At 43.3% G+C, this 12,664-nt stretch overlaps 1 protein-coding gene across 4 annotated transcripts in view; it reads left to right on the plus strand.

Moving 5' to 3' along the window:
* Window positions 1–11,293: 11,293 nt before the first annotated feature.
* CDADC1 (cytidine and dCMP deaminase domain containing 1) overlaps window positions 11,294–12,664 on the plus strand; it is a 58,665-nt gene continuing 57,294 nt past the window's right edge. For 3 of the 4 annotated variants that reach the window (XM_066234184.1, XM_066234185.1, XM_066234183.1), the window contains exons 1-2: window positions 11,294–11,489; window positions 12,201–12,298. In XM_066234184.1, coding sequence (XP_066090281.1) covers window positions 11,375–11,489; window positions 12,201–12,298 — 213 coding nt within the window. In that variant the 5' untranslated portion in view covers window positions 11,294–11,374. Of the gene's footprint in view, window positions 11,490–11,602; window positions 11,635–12,200; window positions 12,299–12,664 lie in introns of all 4 variants that reach the window. The other variant, XM_066234186.1, reaches the window with a different exon arrangement.

The raw sequence follows: 12,664 nt of genomic DNA on the forward strand, positions 1-12,664 counted from the left end.
ATTGTTTTTCTGGCCCTGGCCAGTTAGCTTAGCGGGAGGATTGTCCCATAATGCCAAGGTTGTGGGTTGATCCTCTGTCAAGGCACATAAAGGAAGTGACCAGTGAATGCACGCATAGGTGGAACAAATGAATGTCTCTCTCTCTCTCTCTCTCTCTCTCTCTCAAACAATCAATAAAACAATTCTTTAAAATTGTTTTCTTTTGACAATCTCTTTTATGACAGGCAGGACAGCTAAGGGCTTAGCAGAGTCGAGGTAAATTGTTTTTCCTCCCCTACAGTATTAGCTATTTTATCTAGATAGTCCTTTCCTGTCTGAATATTTAAGTCCCTGCTCCTCAAGTACACTCTGAAGTAGTCTCATTGCCATCACTGGAGGATCCCTCAGTTATGAGTTAAATGAGGAGGAGTTAATGGTCCTAGTTGGGTAGCTCAGTTGGTTTGAGCATCATCCCAATGTGCGGGGGTTGTGGGTTTAATCCCCAGTCTGGGCACATACAAGAACCAACCAAGGAATGCATAAATAAGTGGGACAACAAATTGATGTTCCTTTCTCTCTCTCTTAAATAAATAAATAAATAAATGAGTTTATTGAGTTGTTTTGGAAAACAATCACCCTCATTTATTTACATATTGTTTGTGGCTGTTTTTGTGATAGATCAAATAGCCTACAAAGCCTAAAATATTTATTTGGCCTTTCCGGAAAGAATGTGTCAACCCTGAGCTAAACAAAGCTTTGATACCTGCTTCTTACTGGTATGAAAACTGTGCTTTTTGACATCAGCTAATCATGATAGATGATGTGATCTAAAAAAGTACTTGGTAGAAGCAGTTCTACAGAGGGCCAAAATACTACTGTGAAATACCATGAACCCTGAATCTCTAGGGGATAGACCGAGGAATCCAGGTTTTAGCATACATAGTCTCTAGGTGACTCATGCTCGTGCAAGTTTGAGACTCACTAGAGTCCGCTGGTCTAGCCACAGGGTTCTGTACAGGTTTCTGACTCTGTAGCTCTGAAGTGGGGGCCAAGATTCTGTGTTTCTAACAAGCTCCCTAGTGATGTTAATGTTGGTCCTCCAAGGGCCTTAGTTTCCTTACCTGTAACATGGAGATGATAAAAATCTGTATCTCAGGGTTGTGGTTGTTGTATTAAATGAAGTAAGGTACACACCCCTTTCAATCTATACCTGTTGGAGCAAGCTACTCCATGTCTTGGTTCCTGTAAGTAGAGATAACAATAATAATACCCACTTCGGCCTGACCTGTGGTGGCACAGTGGATAAAGCGTCGACCTGGAAATGCTGAGGTTGCCAGTTCGAAACCCTGGGTTTGCCTGGTCAAGGCACATATGGGAGTTGATGCTTCCAGCTCCTCCCCCCTTCTCTCTCTCTGTCTCTCTCTCCTCTCTAAAATGAATAAATAAAAAAAAAATAATAATAATACCCACTTCATAAGGCTGGTGAAAGGCATTAATGAAATAACATATGTAAAGTGGCCAGAACAGAACCTAGAACATAGTAAATGCTCAACAATGTAAGATACTATTATTATCATTGTTACAGAACGTGTCTGATGCACCAGACATTTCATCAGCCGTAGTTCCCTGTCTATTCTCTCTCCTTCTGTCCTCTCATCCCTACTCCTCCCTCTAGTCCCTTCTGCTGATTTCTAACATCTAATTACAAACTCTCCTCAGGAATGCTGATTCAGAAGTACCCAGACCCAGTCTAGAGCAGCCACACAAATGGGAATGCTGATTGTGGTGCCCAGGGCCATCTGCCTGCCCCCTTTCAGGTGGCCTTTAGCAGAGCACCTCAGGACAGCATAGGAAGTGGGCTTGCCAGTCCTTCCTACCTCATGGGGCACAGACGTTCCCAAAGTTACTGCATATACTTACTTTGTAGCACATTAATCTACGTGACACCAAGTTTACTCTTCTGAGGACACCGTTGCTTTTCTGAGAATGCCGTTGGCACTACTGCATTTGGGACACTATATGGAAAGCCAGAGAAGCCATTTCTCTTTGATAGCACTGCCTTCTGTAACAAAGCAAATGTCCATGAAGGGCATCTGGATTTTGTTTCAGGCTTCTCTGCTTCCTCGGGAAAGCAGTGCTGCCAGGAATGCCTTCTGAGAATTGTTTAGGAAACCTTAATTTCTGGATTTAGGATGTTTATGGTTACAGCTTTGCCCGAAATGACCAAATTAGGGCTAATCCTGCTCATAAGGGTTCACTGGCCACCATTAGTCCCTGCTGGTGCTATGGCCTCCTTACCTCCAGGACTGCAGAAGACACAGGTCACTGGCCATGGTGTGTCTTCCACGCAGGAGAGCAGACTTCACTGTGTGCTGTATGCTTTTTCCAACAAGCCAGTACCCACAAACCCAGTATAGACACTTTGTCCATATAATCAGCTCCACGGGACCTCAGCTGGCTTTGTTGTAAGAAGATTTCATCCAAATAAACACACTGCTAGGACCAATATCCCCAACCAACAGGACCTAGAGAAAAAGATGAAGATCTGGACTATCTACAGGGAATAAGCAAATGAAACATGGAGTGGGGAGGGGCAATAATTCATGATATCGAGAACCTATTCTTTGCCACTGTGCTATTTGTGATTTTTTTAATAAAAAAACAAATTGGTGGAAAACATATTTTCCCTTCCCTGCCTCCCCCGTCTCCCCACTCTGCCCCTTCTTTTCTTTCCCTTCCCTTGAAGACAAAAGGAGCTGTAGAGGCCGCAGCAGAATGATGGAGGGTATACAAATGTAAGAGAGAGAAAGAATAAAAGAGATGGTACAAATGTGGTAAAATGTTGAAAACTGCAGATCCTGGGAGAAGGGCATATGGGAGTTCTTTGCACTGACAAGGTGTGGAGTAACAGGCAAATAATCCATGATTAGTAAGGTTAATCTATGAATACTTCACTCTTGTTGGAATATTTGCTATACTGTTCCTGCATTTCCAGCATGTTCCTAACAAAGAATGATACACTCCACCTCACTGATGTCTGGCTTGCCACGAGACTTTCTCTGTAAAAGTCATCACTTAGTTCTGCCATCCCTTTTCCTTTTGTAAGGAAAAAAGAATATCCAGACAGAGGCTGCTCCTTTAGCCTGGATCCCAAAAGCAATCCATAGGAGTGGAGCTGCTGCCTGTAATGTGAGCCAGAAGGAAGTCTGTGGTGGCAAGCCACTGACATTTGGTAGTTATTTGTTACCCACAGCTCATCTGTGTTACCCACTCAATCTCATTTGACTCACAGAGTTAACTAGTAAATAACTTGTATGGTTAGAGTATAAATATAGTTTGTCGATATGACATTAAAGCCCATGCTCTTTCCACTTTATATTAAGAATTATTTATTGCCCTGGCTGGTTGGCTCAGTGGTAGAGCGTTGGCCTGGCGTGCACAAGTCCCAGGTTCGATTCCCGGCAAGGGTACACAGGAGAAGCGCCCATTTGCTTCTCCACCCCTCCCCCTCTCCTTCCTCTCTGTCTCTCTCTTTCCCTCCCGCAGCAAGGCTCCATTGGAGCAAAGATGGCCCGGGCGCTGGGGATGGCTCCTTGGCCTCTGCCCCAGGCGCTAGAGTGGCTCTGGTTGCGACAGAGCGACGCCCCTGAGGGGCAGAGCATCACCCCCTGGTGGGCAGAGCGTCGCCCCCTGGTGGGCATGCCGGGTGGATCCCGGTCGGGCGCATGTGGGAGTCTGTCTGTCTATCCCCGTTTCCAGCTTCAGAAAAATACAAAAAAAAAAGAGAATTATTTATTGATTATAAAACCATTTTATTGATTAAGCTGGACTTTGTGGTACTCCGCTGAACTGAGTTTATCCATTTTTTAGCACTAAGGTAGCATTTTTTCTTATAAGCCTTCTTAGTTCTCATATTCTTTTGTGCAGCAGAACTATTATTTCCCGAAATGTTGTAGATAAGATACCAAAAAAAAACCCACTTCTGCTACAAAGCACCTAGAAAATGCTAGATAAGCCCTGGAAAGATAGCTCAATTGGTTAGAGTCATCCTGATATGCTAAGATTACAGATTCAATCCCGAGTCAGGGCACATACAAGAATCAACTAAAGAATGCATAAAGAAGTGGAACAACAAATGGAAGTTTCCCTCTCTCTCTCTCTCTCTCTCTCTCTCTCTCATTCTCTTTCTCTCTCTGTCTCCCGCTTCCTCTCTAAAAATATCAATTAAAAATTATTTTTTAAATGCTAAATAAAATATGACTGAGCTATCAAGAAAGTAAAGGAACTAGTCTGAGTAAACTACTCTGAAATACCAAAGGACTGAAAATGGAATGAAAGCAGGAATCCAAAGTGAGCAATACAGTTATACATACAGTGTGTCCGTAAAGTCATGGTGCACTTTTGACTGGTCACAGGAAAGCAACAAAAGACGATAGAAATGTGAAATCTGCACCAAATAAAAGGAAAACTCTCCCAGTTTCATACCTATTCAGTGCAGTTCGATGTGGGCTCATGCACAGATTTTTTAGGGCTCCTTAGGTAGCTATCCCGTACAGCCTCTACAGACTTGTCACTGACTGATAGCCTACCAGAATGGGGTTTCTCCACCAAACTGCCGGTTTCCTTCAACTGCTTATCCCACTGAGTAATGTTATTCCTATGTGGTGGCGCTTTGTTATAAACACGCCGATATTCACGTTGCACTTTGGTCACTGATTCTAATTTAGCGAGCCACAGAACACACTGAACTTTCCTCTGTACCGTCCACATCTCAACTGGTATGGCCGTGGGCTGCTCTGCTGTATACATGGTGTTACGTCATCATCTGCACATGCGCACATGCTGCCACATCATCCTACAGAAACTGGGAGGGTTTTCCTTTTATTTGGTGCAGATTTCACATTTCTATCTTTTTTTTGCTTTCCTGTGACCGGTCAAAAGTGCACCATGACTTTACGAACACACTAGATAAGATTATATATATATATATATATATATATATATATATATATATATACACACACACACACACACACACATATAAGATTCAGATAGTATATAGATATCTATATCTTTTTTTACTTTAAAAGAGTTTAAACCTGACCAGTGGTGGTGCAGTAAATTCAGTGTCAACCTGGGATGCTGAGGACTCAGGTTTGAAACCCTGAGGTCACCCACTTGAGTGTGGATTTATTTGGCTTGAGTGTAGGCTCACCAGCTTGAGTGCAGGGTCACTGGCTCAAAGGTGGGATCATCGACATTTTCCCATGGTCGCTGACTTGAGCCCAAAGGTCTCTGGCTTTAAGCCAAACGTTGCTGGCTTGAGCCCAAGATCACTGGCTTGAGCAAGGGGTCACTGGCTCAAGTTGAGCCCCCCAGTCAAGGCATGTATGAGAAGCAATCAATGAACACTCTAAAGTGACACAACTATGAACTCATGCTTCTCATCTCTCTCCCTTCCTATCTCTGCTTCTCTCTCTCTCTCTCTCTCTCTCAAAAAAAAAAAAAGACTTTAAGGCTCAAAACAAATTTCAAAAATAATACAGTTTGATTGGACCTTTCTCCAAGCTTCTGCAAGGATAATACATACCTAATTACAGCACATTGGGAAAACAAGGAAACTAATATTGGTACAGTACTATTAATTTGGGTGTAGACCTTATTTGAGTGTCACTAGCTTTTTAATGCACTGTGTTTGGATTTAGGTGTATAGTTCTGTTACTGGCATTGGGGTTCTTGCGTTTCCTAAGATAGAATTGAGAGGAAACCCAGAGAAATTTCCAGACAGAATTTATTAAGCTTATATTAAAGTACAAGGGAGGCAGCACAGAGGAAGGGAGATCCTCTGTACCAGGTCAGGGACTGGCTCTGCTTGTGTGATCCTAGAGTGCGGTAAGACAATAAAATGATATACGAGGTTTGAGTAATAGAAGAATATAAATAAAATTGTCATTATTTGTAGATAATATAGTTTTGATCTAGAAAACAAAAGAAACTAAAAATAGTATTAGAATTAATTAAAAAGTTTAGCAAGATAGCTCACTTTAAGGTAAATATATTAAAAAACTTCTATTTCAATATACTAGTCACAAATACTTACAAATAAAAAAATTTTAAAGATGTTATTTCAAATAATAAAAATAGGATAAAAATTGCCCTGGCCTGTTGGCTTAGTGGTAGAATGTTGGCCCGGCATGTGGATGTCCCAGGTTTGATTCCCAGCCAGGGCACACAGGACAAGCTCCCATCTGCTTCTATACCCCCCCTCTCGTTTCTCTCTCTCTCTCTCTCTTTCTCTCTTTTCTCCTCCCCTCCTGCAGCCCTGGCTTGTTTGCAGCGATTTGGCCCAGGAGGCTGAGGATGGCTCCATGGCCTTCACCTCAGGTGCTAAAACAATGGCTCTCATTGCAAGGGAGCAAGGTCCCCAGATGGGCAGAGCATCGCCCCCTAGTGGGCTTGCCGGGTGGAACCTGGTGGGGATGCATGCAGGAAGGAGTCTGTCTCTGCCTCACTTCCTCTCACTAAATTAAAAAAAAAAATTAAATCAATAATATATAAAAAATCTTTGTGGAGAAAAAATTTTAAATCTTTAGAAAACCCAATATACATGTTTACACTGATATACCATGTTCAGGGATAAGAAGTCTATATATCGGCCCTGGCCGGTTGGCTCAGTGGTAGAGCGTCGGCCTGGCGTGCACAAGTCCCGGGTTTGATTCCCGGCCAGGGCACACAGGAGAAGCGCCCATTTGCTTCTCCACCCCTCCCCCTCTCCTTCCTCTCTGTCTCTCTCTTCCCCTCCCGCAGCCGAGGCTCCATTGGAGCAAAGATGGCCCGGGCGCTGGGGATGGCTCCTTGGCCTCTGCCCCAGGCGCTAGAGTGGCTCTGGTCGCAGCAAAGCGACGCCCCGGAGGGGCAGAGCATCACCCCCTGGTGGGCAGAGCGTCGCCCCCTGGTGGGCGTGCCGGGTGGATCCCGGTCGGGCGCATGCGGGAGTCTATCTGACTGTCTCTCCCCGTTTCCAGCTTCAGAAAAATACAAAAAAAAAAAAAAAAAAGAAGTCTATATATCTAAAATTCAATCACTTCCAATCAGTAGTCCATTGGAATTTTTTGAAGAATGTGACAGTATGATTTTAGAATTTACAGCAGGGGTCCCCAAACTACGGCTTGCGGGCCGCATGCGGCCCCCTGAGGCCGTTTTGGCCCCCGTCACACTTCCGGAAGGGGCACCTCTTTCATTGGTGGTCAGTGAGAGGAGCATAGTTCCCATTGAAATATTGGTCAGTTTGTTGATTTAAATTTACTTGTTCTTTATTTTCATGTCTCTGAGTCTCATTTTTATGTCCCTTCTATGTATGGATTTATCTAAGTTTTTTTTTTTTCTGATTTACTTATTTCACTCGTATAATGTTGTCAAGGTCCATCCATGTTATTGTAAATGATCCGATGTCATCATTTCTTATGGCTGAGTAGTATTCCATAGTATATATGTACCAAAGCTTTTTAATCCACTCATGAACAAAAATGTGATGGCAACAGGGGTGGGAGGTTGGGGGAGGGGGGAGGGGGTGAAGAAGGAGAGAGGGGTTAGGGGAGGAGAGGGGCACAAAGAAAACCAGATAGTAGGTGACAGAAGACAATTTAACTTTGGGGGAGGGGTATACAGCACAATCAAATGTCAAAATAATCTAGAGATATTTTCTCTCAACATATGTACCCTGATTTATCAATGTCACTGCATTAAATTTAATAAAAAAAATTTACTTGTTCTTTATTTTAAATATTGTATTTGTTCCTGTTTTGTTTTTTTACTTTAAAATAAGATATGTGCAGTGTGCATAGGGATTTGTTCATATTTTTTTTTATAGTCCAGCCCTCCAATGGTCTGAGGGACAGTGAGCTGGCCCCCTGTGTAAAAAGTTTGAGGACCCCTGACTTACAGGAAAGACTAAAGGGTCAAATATATCCAGTATTTTTCTGAAGAGGTTATATTTTGAAGGGATGGTGTAAAAAACCAATAATGTGCAACTTAAAGCTCAGAAACAGATTTGTATATATATGGAACTTTGATATTTGACATAGGTGACATTTAAGATCAATGAGGAAATAGTACTGGGACAACTGATTATCCAAATGGAAAATGAAACAGAATCCCTACCTCATACTACCCACAAAAATGAATTCCACATGCACAAGGATATAAATATGACAGGACAACTTTATGACTTTTAATGAAAATATTAAAGAATATCTTTGTAACATTGGATCGGAAAAATTTATTAAAAGATACAAAGATATAAACCCCATTAAAGAAAACCATTGCTATTTTGGCATTTTAAAATAAAGAATTGTGAGAGACATAAAAAGTAAGTGAAAAAGCAAGTGGCAAATGGGGAGAGATATTTATCATGTACACTCCCAAATGAGAACAAATATCCAGAATATATACTGTTAATAAAAACTAGGGGGTATTTCAAAATGAATACGAAGTGATAAAAAAAAGAAACATTTGATTTTTTTTATTAAACAAGAACATCAGAAAAGCAAACAAGTCAAAGATAGTTGTTCAATTATGCAAATGAGACGCAAAACCAACTTCTACTTCATTGGTGAAAATGCACTATACAAAAGGCTAAAGTACTGGAGTATCTGCAAGTTCCCTGATCCTCTAATTTTTGTGAGTAGTGTATAAAGAATGCTTTAAAGTGAATAAGAAATAAGAAATGACCATATAGAAAAATGGTTATGGGCATTTCATAGAGGAGACACATGTATGAGCAACCAACATATGACAAGATGTTCAACCAAAGTAAATATCAGGTGGGTAGTAAACATACAATGTAATATACAAATATCTTATAGAATTGTACACTTGAAACCTATATAATTTTACTTACTAATGTCACCTCAATAAATTTAATTTTTAATTTATTTAAAACCAGGGAAAATCAAAACCACAGATACCATTTTATGCCACCCAGACTGGTGAACATTAAAAGCTTGACAATACCAAGAATTAGTGGGGATATAGAGCTTTGTAAATTGATCTAATCTCTTTGAAAAACATTTTAGCATTATCTGGCATATTGATAGTAACAACACAATAATTCTACTCCTTAGTATAGTCTCTAAAGAAACTCTTTCATTAGAACATATGGAAACATACAAAGAAATATTTATAGCAGTATTGTTTGCCATAGCATAAAGCTAGAGATGGTCCACATGTCTTTTAGCTCAAATATGAATAAATAAATTATGGTATATAGCTACAATAAAATTCTATACAGTAGTAAGAATGAACCATAGCCATACCCTTCAACACTGAAGATTCTCACTTCAGTCCTTTACAACATAATGTACTTTAATAACATTCAGCTTTTGCTTTCAAAAATCAGTTTTTGTGTCTTCTTGTCAGTATTTCAAGTTGTGATAACAGAATGAGTTGGTGATGGAAACTGGGCTGAGTCACAGGGACAGAGAGAGGGTTATCATTTTGGGTCATTCCTGGGACACTTATAAAATAAAATGCATTGGGCACAAATCTGCAATGTCAGGTACTTCTCAGATTTTCCAGGGGCCACTTGCTACCTTGTCCTACCATCACTCTTCTCAAAATCTGTTACACCTCTTAATGTCTTTATATGTTTAATAAGAAGCTGTCAACCAATAGTTTTTGTTGCCAACAGGAATCCCCAATTTGAGGTGTGGTGAGGAAGGAAACTATTCAGTACAAACAGCTCAACTGCAGTACAGCACAGCTGTGGAACAGCTCAGTAGTGTTATAGCTCAATTATAAAGCAGCATGATGATTAGGTGTTTCCACTTCAGCTGGGGAAACCCAGTCTTCAGTCTTTGGTGGAAAGAAAAACTGCACTCTCAGAGTCAGAGGGGAGCTGATTTGTATAGACAGAAATCCCTTCCCCTGGTCCATGAATGCAAAAATTAGACTTCAAGTCCTGCAGTTTAATTGTCCCCAAAAAAGCACTATGCGATTGGCCAATGAAAATGCTAATGAGGGTTATAGCTGCACCACTCCCAAGTGATGGGGAAAGTCTCAATCCTATTGGTTGAAACACAATTCCAGGAACTCCTTATGAGGGTTGATTCAGATGGCAGGAACACAGTTTAGGTAGGCAGGTAGTTCAGTGCAGGCTTCTCCCCAAAATGCCACTGTAGGAGAGGCTCCTGTTTAGAAACGCTGCTAGGCTCTGCTTTTAAAATTTGGGCCCACCTGACCTGTGGTGGCGCAGTGGATAAAGTATCGACCTGGAATGCTGAGGTAGCTGGTTCGAAACCTTACACTTGCCTGGTCAAGGCACATATGGGAGTTGATGCTTTTTGCTCCTCTCCCTTCTCTCTCTCTCTCTAAAAGTGAATAAATAGCCCTGGCCGGTTGGCTCAGTGGTAGAGCTTCGGCCTAGCATGCAGAGGACCTGGGTTCGATTCCCGGCCAGGGCACATAGGAGAAGTGCCCATTTGCTTCTCCACCCCCTCCCCTCCCCTCCTTCCTCTCTGTCTCTTCCCCTCCCACAGCCAAGGCTCCATTGGAGCAAAGATGGCCCAGACGCTGGGGATGGCTCTGTGGCCTCTGCCCCAGGCGCTAGAGTGGCTCTGGTCCAGGCAGAGCGACGCCCGCCCGGGAGGGGCAGAGCGTCGCCCCATGGTGGGCGTGCCGGGTGGATCCCGGTCAGGCGCATGCGGGAGTCTGTCTGACTGTCTCTCCCTGTTTCCAGCTTCAGAAAAATGCAGAAAAAAAAAAAAAAAAGAATAAATAAAATGTAAAAATAAAAGTAAAAAAAAAAAATTAGGGCCCAGTTGGCCACCAGAAGCCCTTAAGGTGTCCTCTATTCCAGGGCCCACAAAGCACAGCATCCTTATGGTGGTCCTGGCACTAAGCTCCCCAGCAACCGCCAATATCCGGTGTCAACAAGACCTGACTTCCCAGCTCTCAGCCCTCCTCTCCCTTTCTGGGAGATTCTCTAAGATCTTGACCATGACTGTCAGGCAAGGCAGGGTTCCATTTCTCTTCCCTCTCTGATCCAAACTCCCAAGTCTGAGCTGCCCTCATCACCCAGTCAGACTGCGCAACCTGGGACATCTTCAAACAACCTTACTTCAGCATAACCAAGGAAGACGGCCAAACACCTAAGATAGCCAAAAAAATCCTGCCTCAAATAATTTCTGACATAGTGCTTCCCACGCACCAGGTCGGCCGTGGAGGGGTATCCCTGCGCCGCGACGCCCCAGCTTGCTATGACGTCACACAAAGTGCCCAGGAGTGGCGGGCGGGCTCTACGTCATCAGATCGCGCCCACTTGGCTCTTGCTGTACAGCACTTGGGAGGAGGCGGGAGGTGAGGCATCTGGGACGAAGATCATGCCTGACAGCGAGAGATGTTCTGGGCTGCAGAGGCCGCTAGGTTTGGGATGAAAGAAGCAGGGCAGATGCAAAATCTGGAGAGCGCGGGGACCGGGCGGTCAGTGAGCACCCAGACTGATAGCATGACGGGTGAGTGCCTCGGCCTGCTCCCACCGCAGCGGCGTTTTGCTATGCCCTGTGTCTGTGCAGCTGCTCTGCTCCAGGTTCCCTCCCTTCCCCTTCTCTTGCCTTTCTGCCCCTAGATGTCTCCTCTCCTGGGCGCGTCCCTGCTTCGGTAAGTGGGATCCCTTGGCCTTGGATGAACCTGCTTTTGCTGTCGCTCCTTCATCCCCCCCCCCCCCCCCCCCCCGTTTACTTTTCCTCCCTGAACCTAGACCTGGGATCTTTGGGAATGACAAACCATTCTTTTGACTTGACTTCCAGTTAACCACATGCCACATTTTTCTATATTCCAACTGCTTTACCCTCAAAGATCACCGCATTTTCACTACTGTGTTGTAACCACTGCCATTGCTGCAATACCAAGATGACAGTAGGTGCAAGGACTTTTCATAACTTCCTTTGGATTGTTTCCGTAGCTAGTACCTTCCCCCCTCCCACTCTAGCCTCTTTCTGGAGAAAGAGGCCCCAACTTTGCAAAGTGCTGGAGGAGTTCACTGCAAGTGAGGTGGTGGCCAGTTTTTGGTTAAGAAAGCGCTTTGATTCTCCTGTCCTCTTATCCTTTATCTCTTCCTCCTGCTAAAGCAGCTGAGCTAAAGCTGCAGCACCCAAGTGGCATGGAGCTTAGCTATTGTTTTCATCATGAGCAGCATTTTAAAGTGTCTGCCCTTTCTTTTATAGGTCAAATACCAAGGCTTTCTAAAGTCAACCTTTTTACCTTACTCAGTCTCTGGATGGAGCTCTTCCCAGCACTAGAAGCCCAAAGACAAAATTCTCAGGTATATATTTTTTTTCCTTAGATAATTTGAATCATTTAGAAAAGCTATGGTATAAACTTTGATTTTATTGTCCAGTTTCTGTGACACTTAAAAACAAACTCAGAAACCTTACACTTTGTACCTGACTGGGTGGTGGCGCAGTGGATAGAGCTTCGATCTGGGACATTGAGGACCCAGGTTCAAAACCCCAAGGTCATCAGCTTGAGCATGGGCTCACCAGCTTGAGTACTAGGTTGCTGGCTTGAGCATGGGATCATAAGCATGATCCCATGGTCGCTGGCTTAAGCCCAAAGGATGCTGGCTTGAAGCCCAAGGTCGCTGGCTTGATTAAGGAGTCACTGGCTCAGATGGAACCCTTCCCCCACA

This window comes from Saccopteryx bilineata, chromosome 6 (assembly GCF_036850765.1).
Source record: "Saccopteryx bilineata isolate mSacBil1 chromosome 6, mSacBil1_pri_phased_curated, whole genome shotgun sequence".
Taxonomy (NCBI): domain Eukaryota; kingdom Metazoa; phylum Chordata; class Mammalia; order Chiroptera; family Emballonuridae; genus Saccopteryx; species Saccopteryx bilineata.